General features: G+C 40.6%; 3 protein-coding genes across 5 annotated transcripts in view; 1 reads left to right on the plus strand and 2 right to left on the minus strand.

The window, feature by feature from the left end:
- The window catches only part of LOC114641537 (tripartite motif-containing protein 16-like), a 721005-nt gene that overhangs the window by 614505 nt on the left and 87809 nt on the right, over positions 1-18691 (minus strand). For both annotated transcript variants that reach the window (XR_007934957.1, XM_051927826.1), the window contains exons 2-4: positions 12451-13370; positions 9332-9427; positions 3958-4191 (exon numbers count right to left, since the gene is read on the minus strand). Coding sequence is in view for 1 of the 2 variants with exons in the window: in XM_051927826.1 (XP_051783786.1) it covers positions 3958-4191; positions 9332-9427; positions 12451-13370 (1250 nt within the window). In the remaining variant the exon portion in view is untranslated. The remainder of the gene's footprint in view (positions 1-3957; positions 4192-9331; positions 9428-12450; positions 13371-18691) is intronic.
- Positions 1-18691, plus strand: part of LOC114641514 (gastrula zinc finger protein XlCGF7.1-like) — a 688851-nt gene that overhangs the window by 195420 nt on the left and 474740 nt on the right. The window lies entirely within an intron of this gene.
- Positions 1-18691, minus strand: part of LOC114641540 (tigger transposable element-derived protein 1-like) — a 769935-nt gene that overhangs the window by 37886 nt on the left and 713358 nt on the right. The gene's annotated exons all lie outside the window — the stretch shown is intronic.

Below are 18691 nucleotides of genomic sequence, written 5' to 3' on the forward strand. Positions count from 1 at the left end.
AGTATGTGGCACGCATGCAACATTATTCATATTCATTCGCATAACATCTTGCTGTTTGTAATCAGTGACTGCGTGTTTTTTTTCCCCGATCTTGCCAGTCCCCACATGTTGCTGTATGCTGTTTCTTTTGTACTCCAGGATGTGCAGAGGAGAGAATAGTACAGAGCAGTAAGTTCAGCGCTATATGCAATCATCAGATTCAAATGTTAACAGTTCACACACACGCAAGGATAGTCTTTCCTACATTTACAACGTGTGTACCTGTTACAATGTACACGCTTCTCTCTATGCTGTGGTTCCTATTACACACCTGAAAGAAAGAGACAATATATGTGAAAACGTCATCGCACTAATGCAATATTATTTGAAAACAAACAGCGTCAGATCGGGTGTGGAGTTATGTTGGCGCTATTACTGAAAGAAAAAAAAGATGAACATGTGCGTTGGGGGTATGATGTTACAGCGCGTGAGCTTATTCAGAAATGTACTACAGTAATCCCTCACTTATCGCGGGAGATAACTGAATTTCCGCGAAGTAGGGACACCATATTTATTTAATTATTTAACGTGTATTTGGACATTTTTAAACCCTCCCTGTATTGTTTACAACCCACCCTTTACTCTATTAATAACAGGGACAACTGCTAAGCAATATGAAATCGGTAGATAAGTTTACACTTACTGTATAGCGAAGTACACGTAGCTATATATGATGTGATGATGGTGATGAATATGCTGCGCAGTAAAAATGATGACGATGAAGGTGATAATCCCCTGAATGCAGTAGCAAGAGCACATTAATGCTGAATGAGTGAGATGAGACTTCCTGGTTAATGCAGCACTCCGTTGCTGAGCCAATCAGCAGCACACAGGAACTTAACTGCGTGCTCTGATTGGGTAGCTTCTCAGCCATCCGCCAATAGCATCTCTTGTATGAAATCAACTGAGCAAACCAACTGAGGAAGCAAATACCAGAAGTAAAAAGACCCATTGTCCGGAGAAACTCGCGAAGCAGCGAAAAATCCGCGTTATATATTTAGATATGCTTACATATAAAATCCGCGAAGTCGTGAATCCGCGAAAAGTGAACCGCGAAATAGCGAGGGATTACTGTATACAGGTCATAAAATGAATAATTCCAAATATCATATATACCTACGTCTGTGTTTTCTTGTTTTTTCGACATCATACACCATAACGAGCACACTAATTCAGCATGAGTAGGAACACTGAATAAAACTGAATAAAAAAAAAAATCAAGTGACGGTGAGCTACGAAGAAGGCAGATTCGCCAGCGTGTGTGTGTCAACTTTTATATCCTCCAGATAAGAGAATATCCATTTCCATTGTCTCAAAACACCACTCACATCTCCAGTTATTCCGTTTCAAATAAAAAATAACAGTGTCAGATCCCTGGGTGGGGGGAGGTAGTATGTATCGTGGTCGTGATTTAGAGAGAATAAAAGTAAAAAAAAAAAAAAAAAAAAAAACGGTAACTTTTACAAGTCCTATAAATGCACACTGTGTGTTACAGACGAAAACCAAATGTACAGTATGTGTGTACTGTATAATATTAACAAAAAGAGGAGCTCACTACCGAAAACGGCAAATATAGGAGTGAGTGGGGATCGAACCGGGGACTCTCTATTACAAGTCAACAAATCTTACCACTACGCCACAGAAGGTGTTGTTTAATCCTTGAACCTTTTGTGAAAGTGTTTACTTGAGCCTTGGACTTCAGGCTACATACATTATATAGTTTATGCCTACATTTTGTCATTTACTACTAAAATATGAAAAACGTTTCTGTTTTAAAAATGTGTTTACACAGATTACTGTAGAAACGGAACACACATGAACTGCGTGTGTTCCAAATAGTGACCTATTATTTCCACTCTAAAACTCCAGCAGTTCGGTCACTCCCAGATAATCAAACAAGGCATGAGCTGGGAAAACTTAGTGAACGTTCTGCGACGGTGGGGGATGGAATAGCCGGCTGCTCGTGTTAATCGGCACATTTAGAAGACAAAGGAGAGGTGAGAACGGTTTTAAGGTGGGCTGGATCTACGTGTTTTTTCGTAGACTTTGGTAATTCTAGTGTTAAAGATATGAAAGAGTTGGTGTCTTAAATTACATCACCTGGTAAAAGAAAATGACTTATACCAAGAATATATTTCATATAAATTTTCTCTTAAAAAAACAACTACAGTGATACCTTGACTTACGAGTGTCCCAACTAACGAGTTTTTTGAGATACGAGCAGTCTCTTGGCCGATTTTTGCTTTGAGTTGAGAGATAAAATTTGGGTTATGAGCCAGCTTCAGATACCCCAGACCACCGCTAGCACGTGAAGTTCGCCACAGTGAACGCCCCAACATCCCGTGACTCACTCGTTCACTTTAAGCAGTTAGCTCGCAGTGGAAAGAAACTTCAGTGTTGTGCTCGCAGTTATTTTGCAAAGCTTTGTTTTTCCAACTATGGGTTCCGAAGAAAGTGAGTGCGAAGGACAGTGCAGAGAAGAAGAAGCGGATGATGTCCATTGAATTAAAGAAAGAAATTATTGAAAAACATGAGCAAGGTGTGCGTGTTGTCGATTGGGCAAAGCAGTACGAGCGCAGCGCTTCTACAATCTGCACCATACTGAAGCAGAAGGACTCGATAAAGGCTATAACACCAGCCAAGGGCGTTAAAATCATTTCTAAGCAGCGGACATCTATCCATGAAAATATGGAGAAGCTGCTGATTGTGTGGTTGACGGAGAAGCAGCTCGCAGGAGATACCGTGATGGAGGCTATAATCACGAGCGATTTACACAGATTTGCAGCAGCAGACCCCAGGCACTTCAACAGATGCCTGGCCACAAACCCATGAAGGACAGGCTAACCCTCGCACTGTGCGCCAATGCGAGCGGCGACTGCAAGATTAAGCCACTGCTCGTTTATCATTCAGAAAACCCCAGAGAATTTGAAAGACTTGAATCCGAAGCGGCAGTGGTGGAGGAGATTGTATCCCTCGGCAAGACCATGGGCATGGACATGGATGAAGATGACATCAATGAGCTCATCGAGGAGCACTCTGAAGAACTGACAACGGAGGAGCTAAAGACACAGCAGCACACGGAGGTTTTGCAAGAAATAAGTGATGCAGAGGAGGCGGAGGAGGTTATCTCTACAAGTGAGATAAAGCAAATGTTGAAAATGTGGGAGAAACTTTCAGACTTTATTTAAAAGAAACACCCAGAAAAAGTTTCAACTGTGCACGCGACTGCGCTATTTAATGACACTTGCATGACTCATTTTAGAAACATTCTGAAAGGAAGGATGAAACAGACCTCATTGGACAAGTATTTTTTGAAAACCCCTGCAGATAAAAGTGGGGAAGGTGCGGCGAAAGGGCAAAAAATCAATGAATAACATTCAGTTCAGCCTTTCTCCACCACCTCCGCCAGCATTTTCAACTTGTCTGATCTCCAAGGTAAATGCTGTACATTATACATTGTACTGTACTGTACTTAATAAAACCAGTTTATTGCAGTACAATCTATTGTATTGTGTTTTTATACAATATTCGTTATTTATAAGTATATTTTTCTTATTTAAAAACATGTAACAAAAAAATTGTAGTGTTTTTTGGGGGTCTGGAATGGATTAATGACATTTCAATTCATTCATTGGGGAAAATTGTTTTGAGATCAGAGTATTTTGACTTATAAGCTCGGTCACGGAACGAATTAAACTCGTATCTCAAGGTATCACTGTATAGATTTACCTCTGTCTTGTACAAGGCAGGAACTTTCAGAGTTTTGCATAAACTATGGAAATATTAGGCAAATATGAAATTGCACTGAGTGGTCAGTTCTTGCCATTTGTAAAAACTCCTCAGCTCTCTTGATTTTGACGTTTCTCAGGTCATACACATTCCAGTCTGATCAGACTCCCTGTGAAGTGTCACTCTCACCTGTAGGAAGTGGAAATGGTCCTTGGTCTCTGAAAGCTCCTTCAGCTCAGCTTCTCTCCTCTTCAGCTCCTCAATCTCCTTCTCCAGTTGCTTCATGACTCCTTCAGCCTTCTCCATTTCTCTCTTTTCTTGTTCTGTGATCCTCTCTGTCAATTTCTTGTGGGCTTCCTCAATGCAGTGAATCAGATCAGTGAAGCTCTTCTTGTGTTCCCACATCACTCTTTCCACAGAAAGCTGTTGGATAGGAGAAAAATATTGAATTGAGTCACCTATTTAAAAATAAAAGTCACAAGACAGTTTTGTTAGTATTTTGATGTTGTAGAGGAGAGTTTGAATCAGGAGAAGGGTGGTAGGAGTATTCCCTGCCTAGTATTCCCCTAGTATTGTGGTTAGCAACATCTTCTTTAGGCACTTGTAGGTCTGTATGGGATATGCAGTCTTAATAAGCGGCTCTGTAGGATCTATGGGAGCCATTGCCACAAGCTGCTAGGGGACAGCACTACTGTCCTGTGAGGACCCTGGTAGTGTTACACAGGGTGGTCTTTAAAAACAGCCTCTCCTGGTCATCCTGTGTTTGAGAGTGGATCAGGACAATGTTAACCTGGAGTGGAGAATGAGAGGATGGGAAAAGAAGAAGAAGAATGGCTATTGTTGAGAAAAGCTGGTCTGTTGTGAGGTAATTGTGTGTAAATAAAATATATATAGTGCAATTGTGAAAAGACTAAAACTGTCAAGTTTAACTTTATTAGGGCAAATTTTGAGCAGACGCAGCAAAGTCTAAAGAGAATAAACTGGGATAAGCTTTTAAGTATGGAGACAGTCGAGGAGCAGTGGAACAGGTTTAAAAAGGTTTTACATGTAATGCAGGACAGATACATACCTACATTTGGAATTAAGAGGAAATGTAACAAAACTCCACAGTGGGTTAATAAAGAGTTAAAAAAGAAGCTACAAAGGAAAAAACAGATGAATAAGGCGTAGAAAACTAAAAAATCCAAAGAGAATTGGAAGGCGTATGAGAACATGAGGGCAACCAGTAAGAAGGATATTAGGGGGGCTAAAAGGCATTTAAAGAGGAATAGAACAGATAAGGCAGAAGATGACCCCAAGAGATTCTTTCAATATTTGAGTAGTAAAAGATCAGACAAAGAGGAGGTGAAGTGCATCAGGCATAGTAAAGGGGAATTAAAAAACACCAACAGTGAACATACTTGGGAATTACGAAGGACTGCAAAATGGCAAATATTATCTCATTATATAAAGAGGGTTACCAGGCAAATCCAACCAATGATAGGCCAGTAAGCTGAATGTGCATCACAGGAAAATTAATGGAAGGAATTATTAAGGATAAGATTGAGCAGCACGTGGCAAGAACACTCAGCATGGACTCAGAAGAGAGAGGTTGTGTTTTAGTAACATGCTGGAATTCTATGAGGAAGCAAAAAAAGGCTACGATCAAAGTGGAGCAGATGATGATATTTATTTGGACTTTCAGAAAACAGGAAAGGTGCCACAGGAGAAGTTGGCCATCAAAATAAAAGATGTGGCAGTTCAGGGAGATGTTTCTAGATGGGTGCAGAATTGGCTCAGACACAGGAAGCAGAGGGTGATGGTGTGATGAACCTCATCAGAACTGGGCGATATTAAGAGTGGAGACCAGCAGGGATCAGTGCTATGGCCACTGCAATTTTTATTATATATAAATTATTTGGATATGAATTTAAGTAACAAGCTGATTAAGTTTGCAGATGATACCAAAAGAGGTGAATTAACAGATAGTCTGGAATATATTAAATCATTACAGAGAGAATTGGACAGAATAGAGGGTTGAGCAGATTTGTGGTATAAGGATGTAAGTGTAGGGTTTGAGGTGCACACTGTCCAGGATCATCAACCCCAAAGCTGGAGGTGTTCAGCTGTTTTCAGGACCTTTCAGAGCTGCAGTGCGACTCCGATATATTTGAGAAAGTAGGCAGGGATGAAGAGCCCTAAACGTAGTCATAGTCAGGGATTCAGGTATTATGGAAATTGAGATGAAGTTCTGCTCCAGATACAGAGAGTCTCACATGCTGTGTTGCCTTCTGAGTACACAGGTAGAAAACTTCTATGGATGACTGCCAGAGCAGTGGATGATCCAGGTGTCATCATCAAGTTGTCCAGGTGTCACAGAATAATCAAAATAGGTGGGAAAGACGGCCAGTTCTGCAGTACAGATTTAAGAGTTGAGTGTAAAGCTGAGGAGCAGAACTGACAAAGTGGTCACCTCAGGACTTCTACCTGTGCCACACCAGTCTATGTGAGATTAGGAAGATTAGATGGCTTAATACACACATAAAATGTTTGTGTGGGAAGAAGTTGGGATGGGTTATATTTTAACTAGAAGGGCAATAATGTAATCTTAATATGTGTCACAAATAAATTAATGATAGCAATTATCAGGAAAAGACTGAGCAACACAGATCTAGGTGAGGAGTGCCAATGAGCAGTCAGTGTGGGTTTAGATGGAGGACTTCATGTTTCAATAATGTGCTGGAATTCTATAATAAAACTTGAAAAGCGTAAACCAGTATGGAGGTCAGTCCGGCAGGAGGGCTCACAATCAGTCACTTGTTCTTCCTTGTCTCTCACTTCTGTGTCTTTTCTGGACTGCACATATTGAGTGACAAGTTATACCCCACCCAATGTCTTTGAACAGAAGGCTGCACCCCAGTTGTCTGATTCTGCTGTGGTTGCTATTTTAGTACACCAGATGGCGCTGATCTTTATAATGGAAGTCAATGGTAAATAAATCAGATTGTAAAAGTTTAGTCTGTCCAGGCACAGAAGTGTGTGTGAAGAGTTCTTGTTCTGCCGATGAGAACATCCTTATAAATGGATCCTGGAAGAACTGGGCATGAAATAGGAAGCAACTCTGGACAGTGTGCCAGTCAAATGTGTGTCCAGGTCACAAAAAAATCCACAGTGCAAATCCTAATGGGGCAAATTACAGTCACTGCCAATTAACCAACCTGACATGTGAGGATGTGGGAGTGAAACTGGATATACCAGTAGTGGTAAACACCTCATGGACCATGAATGGTGATCTGGAAGGCAACAGAAGTGACCACCACCCCACCTTACTATACTTTGTCATAAAATACGAATGGTTAAATTGTAACTCCGCTGCATAGAAAATGTTGTGTGTTTGCTGCTTGTCTGTCTGATCTACTTGTGTGGGTATGAAGATAGTCCATACATCCTGTCTGAGGAATAGATGAGTAATTAAGAGCGGCAGAACACCTGAAGGCAGAACAGCTGGTTGTAATAAGAATCTGCATAAATCACACAATTATATGAAAGGAAAAAGAGAACAACAATTGGAGGAAAAAGACAAGAAAACTCGCTAAACAGAGCAGCATCTGTTAAAAGGAACTGCGGCTTTGAAGATCTGTCTAAATAGGTGATGGTCAGTGATCATCTCCAGCGACGTGAATCTTGAATTTAATCCCAACTAGCAGACTCGGTGAGCTCACTGCAGTCCTTTTATTAGAACGGCTCAGGACTGACTGGGAAAACATTTTACATTTTAATTTTCAGATTCTTTCACTGGTCATCTTCTACAATTCATTTCCACATTATAATCAGACAACTTGAACTCTGGAGTATTGTGTGAACTTCAGAAGGGCTGAGGTGTGTATTTCACTCTGTATATTTTTATTCACATGTATCGGGGGTTATTGTGTGTTGAATGTCATTGTCATTTTCATCTTTGTGTCTTTCTTTTTTAAGTGTTCATTTTTTCCTTCTTTTCTGAAATTGCCTGATAACGGTCTTTTTGACATATACAGTGGAACCTCTGTTCATGACCATAATTCGTTCCAAACCTCTGGTCGTAAACCGATTTGGTCGTGAACCAAAGCAATTTCCCCCATAGGATTGTATATAAATACAATTAATCCGTTCCAGACCGTACGAAGTGTATGTAAAAATATATTTTTTTAAAGATTTTTAAGCACAAATATAGTTAATCACACCATAGAATGCACATCGTAATAGTAAACTAAAAGTAAAAACATTGAACAACACTGAGAAAACCTTGAACAACAGAGAAAACTAACACTGCAAGAGTTTGCGCTAATAGCCTTACGACCCGATCGCTGTATAAACACCTTTTTTTTTTTTTAAAATGAGTTTTAAGCACAGGGGAAAAAAAAAGGAACATCTGAACAAATCCAAACTTTATTTAAAAACCAACCACAAGCAACCAAGAAAGTAACATTGCAGGAGTTCACACTAATAGCCTTACAACCCGATCGCAGGGAAAAAAAATAAACATTTGAAAAATCCGTAATACAAAAACTAACCATAAACCACCAAGAAAACTAACCTTGCATGAGTCGAGTTCTGGCATGAAGTGAGGAGGAACTGGGTGGAGAGGAGGTAACAGTGCTTAGAAGCCATGGTTAACTGCAAAAGCACATGAACTACTGTATAGCACAAAGAGTTCGCAGGTAAAGCACGCACGACTGACTGAGAACAATGAACAGGGAGAGGCTGAACACGTGCTCAAATACAGTAATCGGCGCGAATGAACCGGAAGGGAAATGAAATAAAGCACAAAGAGTTCACAGCGAAAGCACGCACGTCTGACTGAGAACAATGCAACACGTGGGGAAATCATCAGAGCACACAAACCGAAAGGGAAACTGGCTTGTTCGCATACCGAGTGTGTGGTCATGAACCGAGGCAAAAGTTTGGCGAACTTTTTGGTTGTAAACCGATTTGTACGTGTACCAAGATGTTCGTGAACCGAGGTTCCACTGTACTGTACATATTCATTTGACTGTTTAGATATGCTGATGATATCAATAGATGAATGTACAGCAGGACTCTTCATGGGCTGATATTGGCCTGTCCTTGTACTAGTTTAGGAAGGCGAGTGGCAGCAATCGGCCCGTTTCAGCATATCAGCATGTAAACAGGTGGAGGTGCGTGTTGTCGTCACCCAGTCCAGCAGCCTAACACCTTCACTTATGGAGTCCAGTAAAGCTGCGACATATCAGAAAGAACAGAGAAAGTCCATTAGGGAATGTTGTGTCGACTGATCGAACTCAGAACATCAGTGCCGACCTTCATTATGAGTTATTGTTAGGGGGAGTTAGGTCACCTTTAGTGGAAGAATGAGAAACCTGAAGACATGAGGGTCTTGTAGTCTGAAGTCCTAATGACTAAAACATGAAATGCTGTCAGCAGTGAAACACCATGAAGGACACAATAAACCATCTTCTCTCCTTCTCCATCTCCCTGTCCTCACACGTCATCACCACAAACTCTCACAACCCTTTTAGTTTTTTTTCCTCTCTTTGATATGAAGTGTCGTCTTAATTCCACTCACCTTCATCTCCTTTGCTGTCTTCCTCGTCTCCCTCAGTTTCTTCTCTTTCTCTTCAAGTCTTTTCCTAATTCCCCTCAGTGTCGCCCCCAGCTGTTTCTGTTTGGACACACAAGAGGACACATGGGGGTCTTATCAGAATTCTCTTCCTCTTTCTGAGTTCATGGTGTCATTTTGAGTGATTAAATTTGTACAACACATTTATTTCACATTCCAGGATACAACTTACTGTTTCTGTCACACTTGTCTTCATATTGACACAGTAGGTGACACACAGAGATTTAATGAAACAAATATGAATGTCACAAAAACATTCAAATAAAGGATTAATTTAACAGTTCAATTCAAGATTGAGTTTGGGCTTGAAGAGAGCTACAAATAAAGGAGACAGTCTGAAGGCTCACTGGTGTACGAGTCAGTCCTTGAGATTGAGAGGACATCACATCGACAACCAGGATATCAGAGCTTCACACATAAAAACTGAAGAAACCTGTAAACCCAGGAGACCTCGGAAGGCTAAGGACTGCAATTGTAGGACCAACAAGGCCATTGTAGAGTTGAGACTTGTGAGAACTTTATCAAGTGTTTGGTCATTTTATGGAGTCACGTGAGATAACTGAGGCCGAGAAGACATGAGTGAGTCTGAGGAGTTCAGTAAAAAGTGAAATCTGAAGAGGAGTTTAATGAGCTCAGATAAATCTGACAATAAATCAAAGGAGTCACTAATAGAAATACTTAAAGAAAACATTAGAACTGAAGATCAGAGAAATAAATAATAACATAAGTGAAAGTTAACTAACTCTGAGTTCAAACATGAAGAAGAGCAAACGAGTCGCACACAGTGGGCTGCTTTATGACTTGGAGGCGCAGATCTAGTTGTCATTGTCAACGTCACAGTAAGTGACAAAAGTAAGAGCAGGCTGGCAATTGTGTAAGAGAAGAGTGAAAATAGAGGAGAAGACACCTGGTGGTCTTATCAGAAGTGCTGTCTGTGACACAAGACACTCCTGGGAGGACTGGAGAGATCAGAGAGTTTAACATGAGGCTCACATTGGGTTTAAGATGGAGGGGCACAGGGCTAAGGGGCATCAGGGGGATTTTTACAGCAGATGGCAGCTGCACCTATGGCATGGGATCCACTGATGTTATGGGAAGTCAAACAAGGAGGTCAGTCGTGGACTTTTAACAAGCAGCTTAAGAAGTTGAGGTTTACAAACTCATAATCAGAAACAGGCAGTGATATTAATAAGACTAAGGGATAAGCTGGGGTGGATATTAATATGAAAGTCAATAAAGTAAAAATTATATATACTAATACAAAAAAAACTATAGAATCAAACTAGAGGAATGGAAACCAAAAACATAAAACTAATAAATTAAAAGATTATAATACTGTAATAAGAGTAAGTTACAAAAGAATGAAAATCTCAAATGAGAGTGAAAGTAAACAAAAATAACAGGAGCGTTACATTTACAAAGTCTTAACAATCCATGTAGTAGGCCGTGATAATAATAAAAGTGTAAAAAGTAACTTTAAAATGTCTCGTCTACAGGGGATAAATCAAAATCAAATTAGCAGTACATTTTAAATAGGAGATCTGAATACGCAAGGTAATCAAAAGGAAAACAAATGAATGGCAGAAAATCAAACCTGACTAAGGCCAAGAACAGAAATGGATACACAAGATTTAGAAATGTCAGTGTGTGTTGGTGGTGTAGAATTTCATTAACAACCAACTGCTTCAAATCTGTGAGGGTGCAGAGATTTGAGCAGAGCGCATCAAGGGTACAGGCCTGACATTAGGAGTGGGCTACAGACCACCAAATACAGATAAGAGTGTCAAACAGGCATATCCAGCTTTAAATGGCTGAGGCCCCACTTGCTGTACGTATCTGAACTAATCTGAACATTCACAAGCGCACATTAAGATCTCATGATTTCAGTCTTCTGAAGAGTCCAAGGATTAATAAAACAACAGAGGGAGGTCAAAATTTAAACTGCGGGGTCTCAAAGCTGTGATCTGACCGGCCTGCTCATATATAATGATGGCCCTTCACTCTCATGCTTACGAGTCGCCACTTTAGCCTGGCATAGCTAGTAGAGCTGACTGTTAGCTATGATTACTACGTCTCTGTTTGTTATTTATTTGTATAAAAGTGTAAATAATATAATCATCATGAACTCTTACCAATCACCCACTATTCTGTTTCTGTTCCCATTTCAGTATTCTGCTCTTCCACTTCTCCACTGCCAAGCTGTTTAGCAGCCCATGACTGGGACACCTGAGGTATCGGGAGCCTTGGAATTGAAGAGTTAAAGGACTGATGAGCCTGCCCAGCACAGACGTGTATGGCAGAATGATCACCAGGAGGTGGGTGGCCAGTAGGCTGAGGTCTTCAGACGTGTCTGACTTCTCTCAGTTTAAAATGGCCGCTGAACCTACAGAGGTTTATTTCCTCCAGATGTGCTGACAGTTGTTGTTTCTGATTTCCTCTCCTCTTTTGTTAGCTGGCCTTGTCTCGATGATGATATTAATGGAGGTGTCCTGTTTGATCCATTCATGTTACTCAGTTGAAGTTGCTTTGATTAATGTCTGTTTAAACTAATCTTTACTTTTATGTGTGTACATGTTGTATATTGTAAAGTTTGTCAGCTTGTCTCCAGTGAACTGAGCCTGCAGCGATGAGGACAATACAAAAAATACTGCAAACGGAAAAATGCCATCTATACTATAAAACCAATTAAAACTTTATGCGTATAGTAAGAATTTTAGATCTAATCCCAGACATCAATATTAACTGACATGTGTGTGTAACGTGTCTCTTAGAGAGGCCTGAGGTACTCCAGCCACAAGTGATCAGAACACAATGAACCTCCGCTCAGTTTAATGAGAGCACTCAGCTCACTCGACTGTCCATGGATCACACTGTGTATCTCATCCTGGACTGTTTCATGTCTTCCACCCAGTCTCACCAGGACAGGCTCCAGCTCCCTGCTGTCTTACACAAGCAAACTGAGACTTCTCAACATGAAGGAATAGATTTCTCTGACAAACTACATTTACGTATCACTTAACTCATGTTGTTTAATTAGCTTCCATTAAACACTAAACTCCACTCACCTGTTTTCCTTCTCTTGCTGTCTTCTGCTCAACCTTTTCATGACCATCATGTTCAGTCATTCCACACATCAAGCAGATACACATCTCATCAGTCTTACAAAACAATTCCAGTCTTTTCTGATGTTTCTCACAGAGTTTCTGCTTCAGATTTCTATCAGAATCAACCAGCTTGTGGTGCTTCAGGGCCGCTACTTCATAGTGAGGCTTTTCTCCTGTGTGGATTCTTCTGTGTCTCTGAAGACCGCTTATACGCAAGAACAACTTACCACATTCTGGACAGCAATGAGGTTTTTCTCCAGTGTGTATTCTTCGGTGTCTCTGAAGATCGCTTCTCCTAGACAACAACATGCCACAATCTGGACAACAATGAGCTTTTTCTCCTGTGTGGATTATTCTGTGGTAATGAAGACTGTCTTTCCTTGAGAAGGACTTACCACATTCTAGACAACAATGAGGTTTTTCTCCTGTGTGGATTCTTCTGTGGATGTGAAGACTGCTTCTCTTTTGGAAAGACTTACCACATTCTGGACAACAATGAGGTTTTTCTCCTGTGTGGATTCTTCTGTGGTTCTGAAGATTGCTTCTCTTTTGGAAAGACTTACCACATTCTGAACAGCAATATGTTTTTTCTCCATTGTGAATCTTCATATGCTTATTAAGATCACTTTTGTGTGTGAATTGTTTACCACATTCCAAACATTTTTGTCCAGTATGAATTTGGATTTCTTTCTCCACTTGCTGTTGATCAGTTTTGATGGCTTCTGTTTGTGTTACTGAAGTAGCAGGGAGAGAACTGCACTGCAAAAAGGCTGCTGTCAGGATCTCTGATCCTCTTGCTGATTTCTTCATACCTTTCGCTTTGTATTGAAGAGAGGGCTGACCAAATGAAGGTGGAGAGAAGCTGCCATTCTTCTGTAAATCTGAAATAACACAAACATTTTAATTATATTTTCCCCTGACACCTTTACCCAAGGTGACTTAAACATTTGAGACACAAATTGGTTACATTTCTCTTGTTCTGCCAACTGGAGCACAGAGAGGTCACGTGACTTGCTCATGGTCACATGAGGTCAATAGCTGAATTTGAACCTGCAACTTCAGGGTTTGATGTCCAAATTCCTAAGCACTACCCGCATTTTAAAATAAATGAAATAGTTCAACTGAAGTATTTGCACACTGGTTGGAGTTACTTCATCACACCGAGGTGCCATTTATGGTCTGGCCACTCTGTGTGTAGTCTTTACATGTTCTGCTGCTGTCTGTTCAATTTCTCCACCTTTCTCTCATATGCTAAAGACAGGACTAAACTGATCTATCAATCACAAATCAAAATCAGCCAATATTCACTCCAAATGACTTGACTGATGATCAGCAAATTAGCTGATCTTAATATCTGATCTTGAATGATAAAAAACATGCAAGACAAAGTTCCAGCATTACCAAAATACAGAAACACGTCCTTGCCAGTCTAACAGTTTTATTGTCTTCCTACAAGAGATAACAAATTTGCGGTTTGTAATATTTGTGTAAAAAGAAGTCAGTCATGTAGGATTCTCTGCTAACACTTTCAACAATACCAACTTCAGCATCTGAGAAGTCAACACAAAAGGGACTGGTGTGAAGAACGAGCTGTTCAAAGGCTGAGGGGACCATCAAGCTTAGTCTAGCTCAGTCGCCTACTATCACTCGGCCTCCAATAATGGCAGCACTTAGAAAACTCAACCTTATAATACTGACAGCAAGAACACCAAAGACTTATTGTGACAGCAAAAACTGTGGAATTCGTAAGCCTGGGCAACCAGCCACTTTCAGTTCTGGAAGATGTCACCTTCTAGGTCATTTAGATCCACGATTCCATCTGCCAGTGAGTGTTTGTTGACTGATTTATTTGTATAATTAATTAACCAGGCATTAGATGTTTTGACTGAAATCCCTTTGATTAGCCTTTCAGTGAATGTGTAGGTAGATGGGAGGAAAGTGATACAGAGTTTTACTGAGCTGGTACATAAATATAAATTGTTATGAAGTGGACATCGATTAGTTAGAAACTGTAATCAGCCCTCTTATTTGCTCGTTGGGTAGAATGGTACGAGCCTAGTTTTTAGGCCTAAATAATATAATACTAATTATGCATAATAAGCATCGAGTGTGAATGGTCACTATACAGTTATGAAATCTGTAACACATTATTATCATAATGATTTTTACCCAAATTAAACAATGGTACAAGGACACGTATTTCACAGATGATTGCAAATCTCAAACACATAAACTGTTTACTGCCGGTGTCTCGACCACACAGACGCACTCAGAGCGACAGACGACAGCCAAGAGATCCAAAGAAACTCCCCGCCAACAGAACTGCAGAATACATGTAGAAATTGTCAAAAGATAAAAACGATATTTGAGTCAGCAGCATCAGATGTGAATCTTTAGCTCTGTGAACCTCATACCACAAGAGGTGCTGGGCCACTGGCTTTCTGGAGGACCAATAAAAGTCGTCATCCTACCTGTGACCTCCTTATACGAGTGGGGACAGCGAGGGTCTGTTCAGTACGGCAGCACACGTCGTGGATGACAGGAGGACCATACTGTCCTCAGAACATGCAGAGATGTTTATATTCTTAGATGAGAACCTGAAGCGTTCACCAAGACTGTCACGTTTTCTTCTTGTCGGAGTAGACGGCTACAAATATCTAACTGAACATTTTATTTGATTAGAAATGTGGAGTATGATTTAGACAGGCCTTTAGTATTGTCCAACTTGTTTTTGTTCCATTATGTGTGCATTATGGGTAAATGTTCTTTGTGTATGCTGTATGCAGTAGCACTTTATTATGGAATGAGAAGTTTATGCATGGCTAAAAATACATTTATTATTTAAAAAAAAAGAAAAACTATTATTATTATTATTATTATTATAGGGCAGCACAGTGGCGCAGTGGATAGCGGTGGTGCCAAGCAGTTAGGAGACCTGGGTTCGCTTCCCGGGCCCTCCCTGAGTGGAGTTTGCATGTTCTCCCCGTGTCTGCGTGGGTTTCCTCCTGGTGCTCTGGTTTCCTCCCATAGTCCAAAGTCATGCAGGTTAGGTGCATTGGCGATTCTAAATTGTCCACGGAGTGTGCTGTCCTGCGGTAGGCTGGCGCCCGGAGTTTATTTCCTGCATTGCGTCCTGTGTTGGCTGGGATTGGCTCCAGCAAACCCCCATGACCCTGTAGTTAGGATGTATAGGACTGGATAATGGATGGATAGTATTATTATTATTGATATCAGCAGATCCTAATGCAATGGAATGGGTGATCAATATCAGCTCTAAACACTCCGATCAGAGCCTTCCTACCCAATAATGTGTCTGAATTTGGGTTTTCTGTTCTTATGTGTAATGAATGTGATGATATTTACATCCTCTAGAACAGTGGTCCCCAACCTATTTGACAGCAAGGACCACTTTATTAGGTCCAAATTTTTCCACGGACCGGTCGGGGGGGGGGGGGGCAATTTTATACACAATTTACATAACATTTCTTTTATTATTAAGTTATTAAGCAGTTCGCATACATTTGCAACCTGAGATTTTTCTTCTTTTTTATGCATATAACAAAGACATCCTTTGCATTTGCCATTCCAACAGATTGCACATCACAAACATTAACACTGTTATCGTTTTTTTCGTGTCTGCCGTTTCTATAGGAGAGTGACAATGAGTTAAATTCCAATGGATGTTTTTCAAATGTTGACAAGCAATAAGCAAAAGGTATCACTGAAAACCACAGAAAACAAAAACAGCAAAAAAAAAACAGTACGAGGAAAGTTCGAAGAAAGAATTTTTTTTTACAATGTTTCTGTTTGGGGATCGTTGTGCAAACGTGCACATCTGAGTTGCGACCACAGATCTATCTGCTCTGTGGATGATTCATTCAGGCATTTCAAGGTCACTTTGTTGTAATGAAAGCATCTACTGAATGTACTTCATAGTAACGCGATTTCTATAGACTCGTGTCATATGGGGAAACTGTCGGGACCGTAACAATACTTTGTTGTAATACTCTTTAATTTAATATTATTTATTGTATCAGTATGCTGCTGCTGAAGAATGTGAATTTCCCATTGGGATTAATAAAGTATCTATCTATCTATCTATCTCTGCACCGCTGCAAAGCCCCGCCCGCCAAGCGTTCTGAAAAGTCTGAGTGAGTCTCCGTTGCCGGCAGTTCTCTCGCGGCCCGGCTGTCAGATGGCTGCGGCCCGGTGGTTGGGGACCCCTGCTCTAGAACATAATCTGACCTAAAATCGAAACATACAAATATATCTGCTTGTGTTAGGGAGACAAAGTGTTTAGCACAGCTGCTTTATTGTTCAGGTGTCTTGGGGTCAAATCCTGCGCACAGTTGTTCTACATAGGAGCTGCTAATGGTGTTTCTGGTTCTTCCCCTCATCTCCTAAAACATGCAGGTGAAGTGGAGTGGTGACTCCAAATTGACCTGATGTGACTGTGGGAGATGGAAGGGCCCAAGATCATCTCCAACTGAAGATTTCACACCACTGCCAACTTGTCCAAGCCATGCTGCCCCAGCAAGTTCAGCCTGACAGCAAAACACAAGATGCTGTAAGAAGACCCTGAGACCCCCTGAATGTCATCATGGCTCGTACAGGTAGCTCTTGTCACTGTTAACGTCAAAGTGCATGAGATTACCAATAGAAAGATGAGACACATATTAGGTGGGCACTGGCTTGAGCAAATTCACTCTTATTGAGTGCACAGGGCTGAGGATTTTATTCTTATTTCTTTTTGTGGACACTTCTGCCTTGACTGCCACACAATTTAAGAAATATACACATCTTTAAAAAAATATGACTTTTGATATTCTCATTGAACATAATGCCCTGTTGGCCTAACATACGTCACACCTTCAGTTAAAGCTTCATGATTTCCAAGTCATGCAATGAACACTTTAGATTTTTCCTTATTCTCCCAAGTTTTTCTAACTCATCATTTATTAGGTAATCTATTGTTTGTTATCATGCAACTAAGCGGGTGGTCTTTATCCAAGTTCAATTAACCGTGTTTTGCACTCTCATTTCAATCTTCTAAAAACATCAAAGCACCCACCGTTAGAATTTATAAACGCTCTCTTTCTTTTCTATTTAATCACATTACTCACTTATTCCAACACTCCCAGGTGACTCTTCTCCTTTTCTCTCATTTCCCTCGGTGATTTTCACTTCAGACTCCAATGACTCTAATTTCAGCTCTACAGAATTCTCCTGCATAGCCAGTTGTCCCGTATTAGTGGACCATGGCTGTAAACTGGATGGAGATTCTTCACAGGCATCTTTCTTGGAAATATCCTCAGTTTCATGCTTTTGAAAATCAAGGCCAAGGGAGAAATCATTCAAATCCTCAGCTTTAATGGCAGCAGTCACCCCCTTGCACTCCTCCTCCTCTTTAAAAACTGAAATGCTTTCTTCGTGAACCTCCAGCTTCACACTCACATCCTCTGGTGTGAGCCACTCACAGTCCTCTTCTTTAATGTTCACCGTTCTTTCATCCACACCATCTTCTTTGGCAGAGGCCATGCTCTGTGGGAAACTTGTCTCTCGCTTTAAGCGTCTGCCCTTCTCTTCTCAGATTCACTTCTCACATGGACAGCCCTGAGCTGGAGGCCATTAGACACCTCAGTGTATAGCCATGTGAAATGGCAAATTCCTGTGAAAATAAAAGTGGTAGAATTAACTTCATAGTCAGTAAATATAATGAGCACACTTCAGGGTCACAGTGCCCTCCATGAGGTTTGGGTCAAAGAACACATTTCTCTCGATTCCCTCCTCTGCCTCACAGTTTAAAATTACAAATCAAACAATTCAGATGTGATCAAAGTGCACTGCAGACCTTCATTAAACGGGATTTGCATACATTACAGTCCCACCATGTAGATATGACAACACTTTATCTACACGGCACCATCATGTGTGGACACAGAAATGGCAGGTCTATTAAAGCCGTCATATTTAGGGCTTTGTTGGATATAGACTGACATGAACGTCAAACAGGAGTACGGGGTCTTCACTTCATTGACACATTCACACGTTTCAGTGCAGGAAGTGTTGTAAAGTCAAAGACCATCAGAAAATGTGAAACAATTCATTCATTCGCTCTCAGATAAGAGTACATGGAGCTCCTCAGAAACTACTTAGTGATAATGGTGGGGAATCAGAGAGATGGCAGAGAATTTTAACATTG

This window comes from Erpetoichthys calabaricus, chromosome 5 (assembly GCF_900747795.2).
Source record: "Erpetoichthys calabaricus chromosome 5, fErpCal1.3, whole genome shotgun sequence".
Taxonomy (NCBI): Eukaryota; Metazoa; Chordata; class Cladistia; order Polypteriformes; family Polypteridae; genus Erpetoichthys; species Erpetoichthys calabaricus.